Below are 20,446 nucleotides of genomic sequence, written 5' to 3'. Positions count from 1 at the left end.
GGCAGTAGATTAAAATGTGAATGATGGTTAGTCTGATACTACAGAACTTGCATATAGGCAGGTTATCACCCCTCAATAAGAAGGAACATGTAAAATGACTCTGACAAGCTATGCAGGGATGAGCAAAAACAACTTCCTTTTTATGGTTCCTAAGTAGACTAGACTGCCACAATTTGATTTTAGACTTGATATGATGAAGCTTGTTAATGGTCTCTCTGTTCCATGATGACTACCAATGGAATAAAAATTTCACTGGTAGTCATCATATATATGTATTTGATGAATAGTAGCCAGTTGGCACTGCATGTTTATTAGGTGTTACTCAAAATCGTTTCAGGTGTTTATTGATCCTCTTTTGACCCCTAGACATTTATTGACCCCTTGGATCATCACATTGACCCCCAGGGTTCAATATCAACCACTTTGCCAACCCCTGGTCTACACTAATATCTAAACTTGGAAGAGAGCTTTTGTTCGCAAACTAAGGAACTGTGTAGGAGTCTGATGAGTGCTGTACAGATCCTCAAACCAAGGGGAAAAAGCAGTTGGCCACATGGGATGATCTTGCATGGATTTTATTTTGGTAGCATATAGTAGAGACAGCTATTGATATTGAAGAGACATCAACATATAGACTAGGGATCAGTGATGTCAGTAATGCTCCAGGTGCAATTATTTTTGGATTAATGGTGAAAAGGGTCCAACCACTGTAGAATATACTCTCTCTATCTTTTTTTCTCTCTGCATGGTACAATCAGAGAGAAGAACATGTCAGCACCATAACAGGTGAAAGATAGGATACAAACAATGTTCACTGCTTTACAGCACTTAACTCACAAGTGGTGTATGTAGGGCAGGATACTTACCTTTGTCAAATATGAGCCTCAAGAATTTGGCTTCTGGTGAAGCTGGGATTAAACTTTGTCCTAGTCTGAGTTAAGATGACTGACTGACTGACTGACTGACTGACACACACACACACACACACACACACACACACACACACACACACACACACACACACACACACACACACACACACACACACACACAGAGAGAGAGAGAGAGAGAGAGAGAGAGAGGGAGAGGGGGGGGGGCAAAAATGCACACAAATCTTCTGGAGGGAAAATCTGAACATATTTGCAAGTATCCATTTTGAAAGATGAATGGCCTGTTCCAGCTGTATGACCATCATATTACACAAATAACAGAAGATGGTAAAGCTGCACACATAGAGGGCACATTACTTATAGCTGGGGGAAGCTGTTCAGTCATTGTTTAACCTGGAGTGCAAAAAAGTGTGTTACTTGAAATAGAACTATGAGGGACTCCCTTCTCTTGGGTACATAGTAGTGAGAGAGAGAGAGAGAGAGATTCCCACTAAGACCAAAGTTGTGTTGGTTTTTCTGATACTAAGTGCTCATGTTTTAGGAAGGCATCACTGATGCTTCCATTTGGATAGATGATCAGTTAAGTAACAACAAGGAAATTTATTAGTTATTATTTTTTCATATTTTAATATCTCATAAATTTTGTTGTTGTTACTGAATGTTTTCAGTCATAAAACATTTTCTCTTTAAATAGATGATAATTTGTTAGGTTTAAATAATGTTTGCAATGCCAGATTATGTTCTTGCAGAAGCAGCTGGTCAGACCAATTGTTAAATAATTTATTGGGGATTTTAAATCCCATCACTAGCTTAAGAAAGGCAAGAACAACTACCTTTTGACAGGTATCTGGAAAAAACAACCTCAAAGAAAATTCTGTTAAAATTACACAGGTACAGTAACTGATACTTGGCAGTTGGTAAGAGATGTTTGATCATATCATAATGGATGATATCTGGTCCAACAGCTGTTGAGAGAGACATTCAAGTACAGCAGCTTTCATTTCTTGTTTTGTGAAGAGTTTGTTGTAGTTTTCTGTACCATTTGAATAGAACAGAATTTATTGTTTTTCTGCTTTATGTTTTTGGGCAAGGAACTTCAGGGGAAAAGATGTTGCTGATATTTTGGCAAAAATCTCCCTAAGAATGTCAGCAATTGTGCGCCCATTACATTCAAGGATTTTAAGTTTGCACATGGTATATCTGCCCTTCATTTTCTGGATTGAAGCACAGAAGAAAGTTTCCAGTATCATTTGTAGATATCCCACAACAACAACAACTGACCTTGATTCAGTACATACCTTCCATAGTAAAAGCAACCAACAGCAAAGAAGTCTGGGATAAAATCCAGAAAATGAAGGGCAGATATACCATGTGCAAACTTAGAATCCTTGAATATAATGGCTGCACAAAGCATGTGCAATCAGTATTCCACTGATTACAGAAAAGGGAAAAGTAGAAGCCAACTAGCTACATGTGTGGCAGCCTATATAAGACACTGTCACGTGTTCACTGCATTACTGATAAGAGAGGAATTGACCGTCACTAAATCAAAGTCTCCCAGGGAAGTGAAGTGAGCCAGTCAGCTTGTTCAATTTTCCATTGTGATGTAGTGTTGTTATCAGTTTTCCACTGGGAAGAGGGAAGGTGGGCAAACAGTTAAGTCGATAGCAGTGAATGTTCAGGTAGGCATGTGATGTTCAAGAAGCATAGGTACCATAACTGGGAGTTCCTTTTCACCACAAATAGTTTCTATCTAAACCATGTTTTAACCTCCCAACTGGCTAGGATATATATATACATTAAGGTGACCATGGATGTAAAATGCATATTAAAATTGTTATACTGTTGATTTTACATTGAAATATATGATGGATACGAAGTGTATGAAGAGTGATGTATTTTATCCATACTGATGGCAAGAAGGTTAATCTGCTTCAATTTACTGAAATAATGTTATGGTAATATGTATACTTACAATATAAGTTAATAAGCTCTTTCTTTTCTCTCTTAAACATCTAACTACATTGCTACATCTTTTCTGCCATTTTTGTTTCAGAAACCATCTTCTGCTAACCTTTCTTCTCTTTTGTTCTTCTACTACCACTTATGCATTTGTGAATATTAATAATTCATCTTCTTTTTATTGATACCATAATTTTTCTCAAAAGTTGAACACATGTGGATTCTATTCTTTGATTAACTATTTACAGACCAATAAAACAATTTTAATAACTGAAATCATATGTTAATATTGAATGAACAGTTTAATCTGATTTCTATCTGCAGAACATACTGTAATGATGATTTTTATAACAATTTTACTATAGCAATTATTTGATCTCATTACTGATAGTTGAGTAAAATTATTTAAGAGGGATATAGCTCATTTAGATGTCTGTTATTTTGATATCAAGATATAATTTTCCTTTATAAAATATGGATTATAATCCTACATGGATTATAAATAACAGTTAAGATAGCAAACAACTGCTGTTTTACATCCAAAATATCTTCTTGTACATCCTTTAAATTTTTCAACTCAAGGGCAGTATGTGCAGTATTACCCTGTATAAGAATCCATTTACATCATGCAGTTTTAATTTGTCAGCAATGACAGTTGGAAAGATCTGGGTTCAAATCAAGTCTAGGACAAAGACACTTTGTAAGAACCTATCAGTGAGAGGGAGTTATCCAGTCTCATATGAAGGTGTAAGGGTTTCCTTCTCTCAGAAACTTATTTTTTATCCTGCAAAACAGATAATCCAGTCAGAGAGTACACACAATTGAGAGACAGAACTTGTAAATATAATTAACTATTTTATCACAGCATTAATTGACCATGTCAAGCAAATGAATACAACATGCTAAGAGAATATGAGATTCAGTATTGTGAACTTTTTTTCTTTTCTTTTTTTTTTGATATAAGCATATGATAATGAACCCTCAGTACATTATTATATGCTTATCTAGACAATGGCTCAAAAGCTCACTTCTGCATTTTTTGAAGGTCGCTGGAAGCCTTTTTACCTTTGACTTTTATGCCATCCCAATCTTCCACCTTTTTTGCTATGGCAACATTCTTTTCAAAATGATACCATAACTAGATCCTCCAACGTCTGTGACTTAGGAAGGTCACTGCAACAATGTGTGTGTATGCATACATGCAATGCGCGCACACACACACAGACAAAATTACAAATGAATAATCACATCACTATTGTCTTTCACTTCAGCAATGCAGCCAAACTTAGTTCTCACCAATGCTCTCTCACACACTTATAACAAGCTAGTGTGATGAACTTTGTATTTGAATAACTTTAAAAGTATGTTATATACATTAAAGAAAGAAAAACTTACTTTTCATGGGCAGTTTCTCTAAACATGATATCCATTCCTTCTTCATGTTTAATTTGATTAACACGAGATGGCACAGGCGACAGTGATGCCTAAAAAAATTGAAGATATTAACTGCGTTTGAATTCTAAGTGGTCAGTGGTAGAATAAATGAAAGTGATAGAATATTTTGCAACTTGGGTCCTTCCCTCCATGCCAACAAAACAAAAACTGGCCACTGAACACACATGCAAATTACAAACATAAGCAGACTGCAAAGACAGGATTAGATATCTAATTCAAAATCAGGTTAAAGAAAGGCAACATTCTGTAACAATTATAAATCTTCCACTTAATAAATGGGAAAACAGATAGGAGATAAACATGTTCAAAAATAAATCATATATAAAATTTCAAACATTACTATGTCATCATCATCATCAAATTCCTGCCATGTACCCTCAAGGGGTACATGGGATTTAGCCGACCAAAGGATTTTTCGGATTTAGCCGACCAAATTGTATTCTTATTGGTTAAACCAAAATAAAAAATGATGGTACATTACTATTGAAATTTTATTCAATTTTTACACATTAAATGTTTAAAAACTATGAAAATCAATTAAAATTAAATTAAATATAAATTTATTATATCTGTGACTCTATCACCCTGGTGACGGAGTCACAGTAGTAGAACCATTCCATCTAGGCTAGAAGAAATGCTAGTCCACATCACCAACTCACCTAGCTGGTGTGGTGATTATGGTTATCATTTTCTAAGATTGCTGATTGCTTTGTCTTTCTCTCTTATAATAGTACAACAAAAAACCCAGCCCTTATTCTCTGGAGGTTGGATTGTTATTGGCCATTGCATGAAGGCGCGCGCACACACGCACACAGAGTGAGAGAGAGAGAGCTGCCATTTGATGCTAAGCTAGGTTACATATAATGAGTGATCCCATTCCTCTGAGTCAAGACTTCTTGAACTGGAAGACAAACTTGGTAAAATTAACTACGACATTGTTGGACCAAGTAACATATGGAGAAAGGACCTTACAGAATTACACAATAGGCGCCTATTCTACTACAGGAGTAGAGAAAATACATGGCAGTGGTATAATATTCATTATTAATAAGACATGAAGAATAATATTGTAGAGCTCAAAAGCTCCTCAGATAGAGTGAAAAAACATTATAGTTATCCAAGAGATATCAATTATAACTCATCCAGGCACATGCATTCATCATGAGTTACGATGATGAAATCTAAACTTTTTAGGAATAAAAATCCAACACCTGAGTAACAAAGGAAAACAAGAGCTTAAAATTATTATGGGAAACTTCAAAATAGAGATCCATCAACAAGAAAAAATAATCATCAGTTGGTAAAAAAATAAATAAATAAATAATGAATGTGGTAACTTTTTAGTAAATTGCAGAATCAATAAATCTTCATTATGAGCCACTTTAAGAAAAAATAAACAGGAAGTGGATGTGGTACCACCCCAATGGAGAGGTAAGTGAAATAGACTATATCTTATCTAACAAAAATTATATCATCCAAGATTGCACTATTAACCATTAAATTCAACACAACCAGTGATCACTGAATGGCAAAATGTAAAATGTTCCTAAATACACAATCAGAAAGATGGAAATTGATAATGAAGGTGGGGAATATAACAAACCTTCAGAACCATTGCAAAGCATTTCAACTAGAACTCAAAAACCACTTCTCACCAGTAGAAAAAAATCTGAGGAAAAAGAAAATTACAACAATAATTAACAGGACAACTATTAAAACACTGATGGAAGTGACCACAAAGATCAAAGCAAAGAAACTATGGTAGCAGAATCCAGGGAGAAACAAAGATGCATGTGAAACTGGCATGGAGTGCATTTGGTTAAAAACCATAATATCTTTAAGAACAGCCTACCTAATGCTTGAAGAGGAAAAGTCTTTAACTACCAATTCTTATCTATGGATTGGAAACTTGGACCCTTACCCAGAGGGACATTCAAAGACAATACCACTCAGAGAAACATAGAGAGATGTATGCTGGAAATTACAAAGAAAGATAAGAAATGGAATACATGGATAAGAGCAATGACTAGAGAAAGACATCATCTGCAAGAAAGGGCAAAATGGCAACAGGCAGGCCACAATGCTAGAAGGACTGACTAATGTTGGACTACAGAGATAACAAACTGGATCCCAAGAGACTGTAATAGATCTAGAGCAATGGCGGCAAATCTTTTTATGTGCGCATGCCAAAAGTTTACAAATCAAGTTGCTGACATGCCAGGCAGTTTTTAATAGGAGAAAAATTAATAAAAAATTAATTAATTAATAATAATTTTATATATATTTTATAAATATATATTTTATTAATATTATATATATTTATTTATTTATAATATTTCATAAATAATTACACAGGCCTGCAAAATTTGAGTCATGAAAAGTTGTCTGGAAACTATTAACTGTTTCCGATTTATTTTTGACCGCTGATTTCAAATATCTCTTTTATTTTTCTCTATCACGTAAGGATTTTTCACAAAATGGATCTCAATATTACAGTAAAATAGCTTTAAAACACATTATATTAAGTAAAATAACAGTATTAAAAATTTTCCGTAAACATTTTTGGAATGAAAGTAATAGGAACAAAAAATGTAATTAAAGTAATTAAAGATTCAACTTTAGTACATACTTTATATTTCGTTGTGGTGTCTTTTTCTTTCTTTTTCCTTCAAAGCTTCTTTTTGTACTTTTTCTGTGAAATTCTTTTCCTGGGTCGTCTCTGTGCAATATCCAGCAATAGTCTGCCATCATGTTGACATTCCACCTGCCCTGATACCTTCTTTCCATCTCCTTGATGTCTTGGAATCACTCTCCTTAGTCTTCGCTTACAGTTCCCAGATTCTCAGGAAAGTAATCTAAATGAGAGTTGAGAAAGTGCACTTTTAAGCTCATGGAGCATCCCAAATCCTTGAATTTCTGTAGCATGTCTTCCACAATCATTTTATAGTTAGGGTCCTTGTGATTTCCTAAAAATTTGGTCACCACTTCTTTCAAAGCTTTCCACGCTTCTTTTTCAACAGTTGTCATTTTTTCTTCAAATTTATCCTTCATAAGTTTCCTGATGTCCGGACTGATAAAAATACCTTCTTGCAATTTTGCTGTAGATAATCCCGGAAATTTTGCACGGATGTATTTAAAACACTCTTCTTCTTTCGACGAAGCCTTGGCAAACTGCTTCATCAATCCCAGCTTTATGTGAAGCAAGGGTACAAGGATTTTTTCCTGAGCAACCAAAGTTTCGTGTAACACATTTTTACTTCCAGGTACTAATGTGACTCTTTCTGGCAATTCCTTCTTAATCCAATGTTGCTCTCGATCTCGGCTGTCCCATTTGCACAAAAAGCATGGGTATTTGGTGTATCCTCTTTGTTATCCCAAAATCATGACTTTAAGATCACTGCAAACTGTCCATCCATGATCATTGTACTTAAGTTTGCTGAGAATGAAGGTTAAATTTTTGTACTGTTCTTTCAAATGCACGGAATGTGCTATTCAAATGTTAGGTGGATTTTTGCAACCTCTTGAAGCCATTACAAACACCACTTAAAACACAATTAAATGAATTTTAAAGAATGACATCAACACTAGTACGGAAGCATACTTATTGTAATTATGGAGAAGCACAGCTTTGAGGCTTCTTTTTGAGGAATCGATAAACAACCTCCAATTGATGGCTTCATATTTTAATTTGCTTATCAGTCCGGGAATATCGCTAGAGTAAACTAAATCACCTTCCTCTGAAAAGTAAGGAAGAAAATCTAAACCATGAGAAAGAAGTGCCAGGGGCTAACAAATTCTTTTCATTTAGTCTCAAACCGAGCAGTTCTTCAGATTCCTTAGGAAGACCCAAATCTCTGACCAAGTCGTTTAAATCGGTCTGTGAAAAAGGTTCAGGGGCCACTTTGTATTCATCATTATTGAGATCTTCAACTTCTTTGTTTGAATCGCTGCTGAGTGGTTCTTCTAAAATTTGTGGAGGTGTTGGCACGGGTATTTCAGGACCATGTTTCACTGGGCGTATTGCAGATGGTAAATTAGGATAGGAAATGTCTTTTTTTATTTTTCACATCAAAACCTCAAACATTCAAAGAACAGAAGTAACAGTCATCGGTATGGTTGCAGGGTCACCGACATACCATGGGAATTCTAAAATGTAAACATTTTTGTTCTCCCTTCGACCACCTTCTAAGTTCTGCACAAATGGAATATACTACATACAGAGCCCATGGCTTATCTAAGTCACCAAGTTTCAACCCAAAATACCCAGAGTACACTTTTTTCATGAAATCTGTAATGTTTCTTCGTTGCTTTTTTTACCACTAACTCCCTGCATATGTAACAGAAAATGTTAGGTGAATTTTTGCAACCTCTTGAAGCCATTACAAACACCACTTAAAACACAGTTAAACGAATTTTAAAGAATGACATCAATAATACATGACACTACGTAAAACATTAAAAAACCTGCAAACACATTAAATTAAATCTTCACACTAACTTAGAAAATATGTCACCTTTCAGAAATATGATAACCTTAGTAGTCAACGACTAATGACTTTCCTGTTGTCACAGACAACAGGAAAGTCATCCGTTATCTCGGCTAATCAGATTCAAAGTAGCCATCTGCACTTTTATCTGCATTCCTCCCTCCCTCCCTCCCTCTCCTATCTTAAGAATGAGAAGTTTCATGGAAATTCTTTATTTACCATAAAAAGGCACTTCAAAAAAGCACTTAACAACTAATTAGCTGTAAATAAAGGAGATTGAAAATAAATACCAATGCACTGAATTTAAATCCAAATACTACTAATAAAAACGATAAAATCAGAAATTGGGTAAAATTCGTGAGTGATGGAATTTTTTTCCTATTTTTCTGAGAAGTAATAATTGATTCTTATAGATTTTTAGGTGCTGAACTCAGCACCTAAAAATCTATAAGAATCGATTATTACTTCTCAGACAACTTTTCCATCGCAGGCCTGTTTTTTTTTATTTTAATTATAATATTTATTTATATATAAATTTGTAATGGTTTGAAAAAAAAAAAAACGGTAGTGAGAACAATATTTATGCATTGTAACTCGCAATACAAGTCAGCTGAGCATGGGGAGTAGCAGAAGGATGTCAACTTGTCGGCGAAATGCTTACAGTATTGACTCGAACATAAATTGCTCTCGCGTATAACTCACACCCTTGATTTTACTTTACGAAAAAAGACAAAAAGTTTTGCATATACCTCGCACACGAACAATGTGTAAACATGTTCACGTCGAGGTGAGGGTAATGCACACTCCGTGGTAAGAACACGCACTCCCCATTATATTTCAGATGCAAGAAAAACAAGTAGTTTTATTGCATATGAATATGGTACAGAGCCTTTTGCAGTCTGTGTAATATATTTCTCAACAAATAGTGCAATTAGAGATAGTTGGAATAAAAATGGCACTAATGAATCGCACATGTCCCCTCTCACAGAAACTATGCTGTATAGACTCGAGCAAAACCACATGTTGCACACCGAAACACAGTATCTAACTAAAAACTATTGTCCAATTTTTCATTTATATGAAATAAGTGTTTGTTTGATTGCATATGAAATTCTCGATATCATTATGACAGACCACAAAGGCTAACTTCAAATAAAATTTTACCACGAATTGAAATATGCCATATAATGCTTGTGAGTTCCCCTGCCAGCTTAAAAGTAAAGAAAAATCAACCAAGGATTGAAACTTTGTGTGAGTTGAACACGCCGGTAATGAGAAGTTCTGTCGGAACGATAAACGACACCCCGTAGTGAATGTGTTAAAACTAAGAAATATATATATAGTTAATGTTATTATGACAGTTGCAGATGTTATGGGATTTGGTTGAAGAGAATTAGCATTTCAATTCAAAAATTGTTGGCTTGCTTTTATCTTTAAGTCGCACGATCTTTTGTTAATACCATACCAATCATATGCAAGTCTTCATAGCTGCTCTCTCGTGTAAAACAAAATTTAACTTGCACGTATTGAAACAATTTAAAAAAGGTTGAATAATTTATAGGCATATAAAAGGATATCACCTGTAAATCGTTGACGTGCCACCTCTTGCACGAGTGCCATAGGTTTGCCATCTATGATTTAGAGGATGACCATTTAACCAGTGGAGAGAGAGAGAGATGAAATCAGGAAATATTTTGGTTCTGTGTGTTAAGAACCAAATGTGTGTTAAGCCATTGGAAAAATATAAGGCTTAAGTGCTGGGAGGACATCATGTTGGAGGTTTAATGGAGTACTGACAGCACTAGGAAAGGATTGAAAACTATTTTTAATGCTTCCAGTATTTTGTCTCAGTCACTGAGAAAACTTCAGGGTGTACATATAAAACTTGTAGCACGCACACACACATGCACGCGCACAAAGACAACACAATACTTAAATGAAACACGTGAGTGACTCTAAAGGCCTATCCAGGTGGTGATATCTTAGACCTCCTAAAAATGCTATGAGCATTTGTAGGAGGTTTAAGATGCAAGCTGGGGCCTCTAAAATTATTGTTTCCCGAATTTTGGGAACTTTCATGCATCCCTATTTGTTTAAATTAGGTTGATTTCTGAGTGCCACTGTAGATTTTGGAAACAGTCTTTCCTTTTTAAATTTATTATGGTGGAGAGAATGGTAGTTTTCTTCCAGAACATCCTGTGAGTTGTATCCAATACATGGTCTGCAAGACCAGACTGACCATAGTCGTGATTGCAGATATTTGCATTCATCTATATGGGTAGTGGCCTGATCTACCTCTGCCTGAAATAAGCCAACTTGCAGGATACTTTATATACTCCAGGCACTGAAAGAGGAGGGAGATGATCTTTGGTAGAACAGATAAGAGTGGTAAGTTTCCAGTGGGGCTTAAAAGCTGTGTAGAGGTTGTACTTTTTTAAAGACCTGACTATTTCTTCCAATGTGCCATGGTTGTAGGGGATGGCGATGGCATTTCTGAAATCCTTCTGAAGCAATGGCCGAGGCATGGGGAGGAGAACTAATTATTATTTTAATTCTGAAATCACTGTAGTCATTGGATAGGAAGGTGTTGTGTATATAGTTGAGTTCAGTTGAAAGAGAGGTGGTTCCACTGGAACAAAGTTTATAAGCTCTATTAGTTAGAGTTTTAATAATGCCATATTGCTGAGAAGGGTGGTGGCGGGAGAGTTTGTGAATGTATCTGCCTGTGTGAGTGAGTTTTCTATATACAGTGAAGGAGAGGTTACCATTTGGAAGGAGTGTTACTAAGGTGTCTAAGGAAGGGTAAGCTATTTTTATTTTCCTTTTCTATCGTAAACTGGATTCTTGGATGTAGACTATTGAGCTGACTGAGGAAGAAGTTTAATGTGGCTGGGCCAAGAGGGCCAAATAGAGAACACATCATCTACGTATCTCCAGATAGAAGGTTTGAGAGGGGCTGAGTCTATGGCTTTTTTTCAAAATTTTCCATGTAAAAATTGGCATGAGGGAGTGAGAGGTGGGGGAACCCATAGCGGTTCCCTCTATCTGTTTGTAAATTTTATTTTTTCAAGAAAAATAACCAGAATTGATAATAAAAAAAATGCATCTGGCATTATCATTATGCAAGTCGGGACCATACCTTGGATACCACTTCACACGAAATCGATTGGAAAAAAACAAAAGTGTTACACAGAAGTCATAAGTCAGAGAGATTGTTTCTGGAATCAATAGAAGCTTTAAAATATACTCCAAACCTTAACAAGTATGGCTATATAAATTTACCAAAAATCTGGGAGACAGTCATTTTAAGATCTAATTAATATTTGTTTTCTAACATAGATGGTGCCTAATTAGGACTTTGTTCCTTGTGTTTTAAAAAAATTGTCTGTTACAATTTTTTTAAACTAGTCTCACTGTTATACGAAATTGTTTTTGTGCTCTGAAGATGCTGGTATAATACAAGCAAAATATCAGCAAATAAGTTAATAAATATTATTTTCTTATCATTCTGTGTTGTCAGCAATATCGTGAAAATAAATAGCATGTACTATGAGCATGTAGGCTTTTCCGCACATTTAAGGTTTTAAAATGGGAGAGGATATTGGCGACGTCATAGTTAACAACATCAGATGTCGTTGCCTCTAGAATGTAATCTATCTTCTGGACAACTCTCTGCTCTCAGAAAATTATGGAAAGATAAGAGTATTGTCATCACCAGAGTGGAAAAGCTTAATGCCACAGAATAAAATTGAAAATTGGATATTATTCTCTGAGATTGCATTACCTACATCCCACTAGATCATGATCCCATAAAACACAATTTAAAAAAAAATTAAAAAAACTCACTTAATAAAAGTATCCTCCTGGTTGCCAGACATTACAAAGAAAAAAAAAAAAAAAAAATCAAACCTGTCAGTTCTCGATAACCCCACACCAGACGTATGGTTTACCTAAAATACACAAACCTAATTCCCCCACCCCAAGACAATGGATGCCACTGATGCTCCCTACTATAAATTGCCAAAACAGCTCTTTTATTCCCCACCTCAGTGGACATACCACAACCAATATAAAAACTCTATCCATTTTAAAACCTTGATTGAAAATCTAACTTTAAATAATACAGATATATTGGTAAGTTTTGATATGACCTCACTATTTAGCAATATTCTCTTAAATGACATCTTAACGCTCTTAAAAAAAGTTTTTCTTTCTGATATCTTAGATTTCTTTTCCTTTATCATCAGTTCAGTTTTTTTTTCTTGGAAGAATAAAATTTACAAACAGACAGAAGGAACCATTATGGGTCCCCTTCTCTGCCAATTTTTACATTATTCCATAATTTGTTTCCATAATTTTTATGATGAAAATAACAATAATTTTCCCTTTCTAGACAACTTAATAACACGCCTTCCGAATGGTAACCTCTCCGTCACTGTATACAGAAAACCCACATACACATCAGATACATTCATAAACTTTCCACCACCCTCTCAACAATATGGCATCATTAAAACTCTAACCAACAAACCTATAAACTTTGTTCCAGTGGAACCACCTTTCTTTCAACTGAACTCAACCACATACACAACACCTTCCTATCCAATGGCCACAGTGATTTCAGAATTAAAATAATAATTAGTTCCCCTCCCCATTCCTCGGCCATTGCTTCAGAAGAATTTCAGAAATGCCATCACCATCCCGTACATCCATGGCACATTGGAAAAAATAGTCAGGTCTTTAAACAAGCAACCTCTACACAGCTTTTAAGCCCCACTGGAAAGCTACCTCCTCTTTCAGTGCCTCGAGTATATAAAGTATCCTGCAAGTTGGATTATTTCAGACAGACAGGTAGATCAGCCACTATCCATATAGATGAATGCAATTCGTATATCTGCAATCACGACTATGGTCATCCATGGCACATTGGAAAAAATAGTCAGGTCTTTAAACAAGCAACCTCCACAGCTTTTAAGCCCCACTGGAAAGCTCCCTCCTCTTTCAGTGCCTGGAGTATATAAAGTATCCTGCAAGTTGGATTATTTCAGACAGAAAGGTAGACCAGCCACTATCCATATAGATGAATGCAATTTGTATATCTGCAATCACGACTATGGTCAATCTAGTCTTGCAGACCATGTAGTGGATACAACTCACAGGGTGTTCTGGAAGAAAACTACCAATCTCCACCATAATAAATTTAAAAAGGAAAGACTGTTTTTGAAATCTATGGTGGCACTCAAAAATCAACCTAATTTAAACAAATACAGATGCATAAAACTTCCCAAAATTTGGGAAACGATAATTGTCAGAGGCTCCAGATGACATACTAGGCAAATGCTCATAGAGGGTGCACCACCTAGATAGGACTCAAGTCGCTCACGTGTTTCATTAAGTATTGTATTGTCTTTGTGTGTGTGTTACAAGTTTTATTTGTATTCCCTGAAGATGTCTAAGTGACTGAGATGAAATACGAAGCATTAAAATTAGTTTTTAATCCTTTTTTAGTGCTGTCAACACTTCATTAAACCTCCAACATGATGTCCTCCTAGCAGTTAAGCCTTAACACACAGAACCAAAATATATTGTAAGCCAAGGCAATGCCTTGGCTTGCAATGAAGTATTAGAGGAAAAAGTAATGATTAAGAAGTTCAAATAATAATTAACATAATAACTAAAAAGCAGTGCAAGCCAAGGGAACTCCTATGCCAAAATTTATTCTCAAACTCTCTGGCGAAATCCTTTCATTCTTTCCTATTGCTGTTAATACTCCATTAAACCTCAACATGGTATTTTGGTTCCTTTCATATCTAAATAAAGTGTGTGTCTGTCGTTTCCTCTTTTCTTATGTACTAAAATATAATTCTTATTTAAGATAATCTTGTAAGAAAGAATTGTTCAACCTACAGTACATTAGTGGTGATGATATGCAAAAAAAATTGAGGAGAAAGAAGAAATTTATAAACACTGGATAGGAACAACTGTAGACTGCACTATGGGAAATACAGCAATGGAAGATTGTTCAATAATAAAAAGAGAAGCAGAAAAAGAAATAAATGAAAGGAAAGAAAAAATTTATTCTGTGAATTTGTAGTTAAAAACTGAAATTGGGGGGGTGAGCAGCAGAGACCATGAAAAAATTTGTAGAAAATTGAAATATTCAAATTCCTGATATGCGCTCTCAAGGAGCATATAGCATATGCACAGGACATTAATTGAATGCATGAAAAGTTTACATTATTACTAACTTGTTACTGACAATTTTCTTCAAAAATTAGTTTCCTATTTGTCAAAACTCCTATTAACACCATTAGATCTCATATGTGGTCATATAATGCATCAAATGTGCTTTTCTTTCATTTTGTTTTTCATTTTTTTTAGTACGCTCAATACTGTGGGTGGGCTAAGGATCACCCCCCCCCTTATTCTTACTGATTTTTTTAAAATTTATTTTTTACCTAGTTCAGAAACTCTGCTCTTGAGACCAAACATGGAACTTTTGCAAGCTACTTCAGACCTCCAATAAGTGATGAGGTGGTCTCACAGCAAGTGATAAATTCATCTCCCACCTAAGAGTGATGGTCATCCTCAGTCTTTTACCTGCCTTTCTGGCATCACACATACACCTATTTTGGCAACTTTTCCTTTCCTATTCTGTCGGAGTGGCCATAAAACCAAGATAGTGTTGCTCACACATGAATGCCAATGATGTCAAATTCCTTCTTAATATATTCATTTCAATAAGATTATACCAGTGATGCCATTTGTTCACCCATCTACTTTTTCTCGGAATTCATTGTGGTCTCTAGTCTTTGATCAACAGCTTTATTTCTAACCTGGCACTAAGATCCATAAGTTAAAATTGGTTTGAATACTGTTTTGTATATAGCCAGCTACTTTAGTATTTTGATTCATATTTCTCTTATTCCACCATCATCAAATTCCTGACATGTATTATCGTCAAAACAGGTACTTCATAGTACTACTCTTATCTGTCAGGACTCCAATACTGTCAGATCTTATTTTTTATCATCGAAGACAGGGGTCGGCAACCGGCGGCCCAAACGTGCATTTTTGGCAGCCCATAAAAGGTTGACCATACTTACATTCCACGTGGCCCATATGTTGAATTATTTAAATAATACATTTTATAATATGAATAAATTAAAAATAATCACAAAGTATATTGCCAAGTTGCACGACGATATACTTTGTGATATCGCTGTGCAACTTGGTGCAAGTCAACCATGTGAGTCATCACAAGTAGGGATAACAAAGGCGTCTTCATCCGATGACAACCGAGATTTTGGCGCACTTTTGCAGTCGCATTCCCGGGTCCGTCTTTTAATATAATTCAATAATATCGACTATTATTTTCAGAGGATATATATTTGTTAAAAATAATTTAAAAAATGGGTTCAAGAAAACGTAGGAAGAAGATTTAATGATGAATGGAACAGCAAGTACTTGTTTATTGAAAATTGGGATAAGCCCCTATGTCTTATTTGTATAAAAGTGTTGCTGTTATGAAAGAATATAATATCAGATAATTACTAGAATGTCATACTTTATCTTCTAATCTCGTAATTTAAATATTTCTGTGTTTTTTTAAGATTGATATAATAAAAATTGATAACTTACATATTTTTTTCACTCACTATTTTCTCTTAAATAAACACTTGCGGCCCGATTATTAAAAATAAAAGTTGAATGTGGCCCGCGAGTCTGAAAAGTTTGCCAAACTCTGACCTAAGGTACTTCTTTCTTCAAGGTCTCATTTCTGGTGAGCACGGGAGTGGCAACCTTGAGGTACCTGATGCTGGACCGAACCTTACTTCACATAACATACATCTGTTGTATTATCTGTAGAATGGTCCCTCCTTTTCTTTCTCTCTCTTTTTCTTTCTTTTCTAGCTCCTTTTCCCAATGTTATTAGATTATTCAAGGGCTAGAGTTGTATTTTTCCTGTTTTGCTGCACTTTCTTCTTCTTCACAGCAGTGGAAGTCTGCCTTCTCTCTCAGGTATTTGTCTTGACTAAGTAGGCTGCCCTTCCACAAAGCCTGGTCAGCAAGGAAGGATTAGACCAAAACCCCCTCATGTATAAATGAGTCCGTAGACCAAAGGCCACAATGGGCATAATAAAGCACAAATGTGACTCTCTCTCTCTCTCTCTACCATGTGAGACATACCAGGCTTCAACCCTTTGGAGAGATCTGCTCTTGATGAGAAACACTATACGCAAACAAAGAACATAAAATCTAATAGAACTAATAACAGAAAATTATATGCACATACGTACAACTGTAAATCATTATTAAGACAAACAAGATTAGAAGAATTACTACTGGAAGTAATTCTTCTAATCTTGAAGAAAAAAAATCACACATTGGTGCGAGTTCACAAATTTTACTTCCTGCGTATTTTGGCATTTAATTAATATTAGTAAATATATGCTTATTCATATAAGTTTCATTTCAAAGCAGAAATCTAAGAATTGCAGTTCCGAATATTTCACCTGATATTGACTTTTTGTGTAGCAGTATTGAAACACATCCATCACATTAAATTGTTATTAAACTTCTTTTATGTTTTTAATTCTTTCTTTATTACTAATTGTTTTCTCTTTCATGTGCTTGTACTGCAAATGTACAATAACAATATATCTATGTATATAAAAATATGAGGTAATGTGCCATGTCAAATGTGTATGTAAGATGATAAAAATGTAATATTTGCATTTGATTTTTGTAATATTCGCTGTAAATGTTTTGTCATCATCATCATCAAATTCTTGACATGTACGCCCAAAGGATGTATAGGATATGATAGTACTACATGAAAAATTTACATCATTACTAACTTCCTATCTACAATTTTCTTCCAAATCAGTCTGTTACTTGTCAAGACTCCAATATTATCATTATCAGATATTATATTTCTATCATCTAAGGCAGTGGTCTCCAAAATGTGGTATATGTACACCACGGGGTATGTGAGTCGATATGTGAGGGTACGTCAAAAAAGTTTTATATTGATAGGAAAAAATTAAGTAATTAATTAAAGATAAAGAATATTACTTTCTTTCATCAATTAAACATATATCTAATATAGATAAAGACATTATAAAGATTATGTAAACTTCAATTTGTGAGTAGCGCCCATTGGGCGACTTTGCACACATAATTGTCCATGGCAAAGCTGTCATGTTTTTTTAAAAATAGGGAGTAAATCTCTTACTTTTTATCATTGCCATTGTTTGTAGAGCATTCTAATGTTGACAAGCCCAACAAGAGAAGGAAAATTGCTTAGTTATCCTGCTATCTACAGATGACACCACAGTTGTATTAATTATTTGACTATTAGCAGTAAGTTTAACTATTTTTTAGTATATATTATTTCTGTGCAATTCCAACGCCTTTTTGTGCTTACTTTTACGTTTACACTAGAAATAGTGAATTAACATGATCAAAATTGCTTACATTTTTTAAAAATGTTTGATATTATCAATAGTAAATGAATTATATTTAAATTTTTACAAATTAACCCTCACAAAATGGATAATTGGTTAAAAAATTTCCTCCAAAGAAACTCTCTCAATCAATTGGGGGTACGTGCTATTTATTTTTTCTGTCTTGGGGGTACACGATCAAAAAAGTTTGGACACACTGGTCTAAGGCACACCGTATCAATTAACTTATATCGTGGTCTTCCTCTGGGTCGTTTTCCTGCCACCTTGGCAGAGAACACTTGTTTTGCTAATCTTTCCTCACCCATTCTGTTTAAGTGACCATACCACCTGAGATTAGCTCTGCTAATGCATTCTTGGATGTCGACAATGTCAAGTTCTCTACTAATATCCTTGTTTTTAATATGATATTGCCATTGATCCCATCTGTTCATTGCTCTAATCTTTCTCAGGACTCTCATATCTGCGGTCTCTAGTCTTTGGTCAAGTGTTTTACTTCTGACCCAGCTCTCAGATCCATAAGTTAAAACTGATTTGAACACTGTCTCGTATACAGTTAATTTAGTGTTCCGACTAATTTCTCTCTTATTCCATATGAATTTATTCAATTGACTTCCTACAATACCAGCTTTGTTGATTCTGTTTTCTATTTCCATATTTAATTTACCATCTTCAGTAAAAATCGTGCCTAAGTAGCTGAAATCTTTTACTTGTTCCACAGGTTCTCCATTCACAATGCAGTTGACATTTTAAACGATTCTACCTATTTTCATTGTCTTTGTCTTTTTAATGCTGACCTTTATACCATATCTATTACAACAGTTATTCAATTTAGTCAGGGAATCTTGTAAACTTATAGTGGATTTATTTAGAAGTATAACATTGTCCACATAAAGCAGAGAGCTGACATTATTATCTCCAATTCTGATAACATCTTTAATACCACTTTCCTTCATAATGTGATCAATATAGATAATGAATAACAGAGGGGATAATGTACATGCTTGTCTCACACCAGATTTAACATTAAACCATCTTCCTGTACTTCCTTTAATTCTAACTGCTGACTTGTAACTCAAATAAAGACAAAGTATTGCTTGATATAATGGCCCATCGACCCCATATAACTATAGCATATTGAATCGCTTCTCTCTTGGCACCTTGTTGTATGCCTTTTCCAGATCGACAAAATTTAACTACAGATCTTTGTTATATTCCCATGCTTTCTCAACTAATTGTTGTAAAGTGAAGATTTGATCCTGACAGCCGCTATTTTGCTACAATTCTTCTCAACCGTTTCTCAAGTACATTTGCATAAATCTTGCCCGGAACACTCAGTAGGGAAATACCTCTGTAATTCTCACATTCAGTTTTATTTCCCTTTAATTTATATATGGGTACTATTAGAGCTCTACTCAAATCATCAGGAATTCATCTCTCTGTCCAGGCCTTCTGAACTATGCAGTGCAGCCACTATAAGACTTCTATACCACCATACTTAAGCATTTCTGGTCAAATATCATCTACTCCTGCTGCCTTTCAAGCCTTTGATGGCTTTTTCTAATTCAAGTACGGATATGTATTCCTGACTGTATGCCTGTTGAATGTTTTTTACCACTGTGCTATCACTGCTTGTTTCATTTACCAATTTTTTGAAGTAATTACCCCATACTTCAAGGATATCTTTTTCTCCCGTTTTCATGTCATCTTTATCAACTCTAACTTCTTTTACAGCATTCCTCCATTGCTAAGCTTTTTCAACAACCTCCAAAATATCTAACCGCCTTCTTGATATTTATTTTCTATATTCTTGCCAAAGTCCTCCCATGACTTTTTTAGCTAGTTTTACACAATGTTTAGCTTTCTTACATTTGTCTCTGTATTCTCTAAGAGCACAAGCTGACTGATTTGCCAGGAACTTTTGATATGCTTTCTTCTTTTCCTTCACTGCCTCTTTAACTTCCTGTGTCCACCATGGTGTTCTGATTTTTCTATCCTTACAGACAACCTCACCACATGCCTCTCTGGCTGAATCAATCAGGGTTTTCTTCTAGGTTTGCCACTGAATCTCCAAGGTTTGGTTCTTGTTTTTAAACTCTTTCATTTTTTTTCCCAATAATCTTTGTGTATTTTAGTCTATAGTTTACATCTGAGAGCTGCTCAACTTTTATTTGCTTTAAAACTT

At 34.9% G+C, this 20,446-nt stretch overlaps 1 protein-coding gene across 1 annotated transcript in view; it reads right to left on the bottom strand.

Moving 5' to 3' along the window:
* The window catches only part of LOC150109438 (P2R1A-PPP2R2A-interacting phosphatase regulator 1), a 208,785-nt gene that overhangs the window by 90,301 nt on the left and 98,038 nt on the right, over window positions 1-20,446 (bottom strand). Inside the window, exon 4 of the mRNA XM_090413162.1 lies at window positions 4,248-4,336. Coding sequence (XP_090269288.1) covers window positions 4,248-4,336 — 89 coding nt within the window. The remainder of the gene's footprint in view (window positions 1-4,247; window positions 4,337-20,446) is intronic.

The sequence above is a fragment of the Typopeltis vanoorti genome, chromosome 2 (genome assembly GCF_054136105.1).
Source record: "Typopeltis vanoorti isolate ZY-2024b chromosome 2, IOZ_Tvanoo_1.0, whole genome shotgun sequence".
NCBI lineage: Eukaryota > Metazoa > Arthropoda > Arachnida > Uropygi > Thelyphonidae > Typopeltis > Typopeltis vanoorti.
Note: the sequence above shows the minus strand (reverse complement) of the source record. Positions and strands in the feature narration are given on the sequence as shown.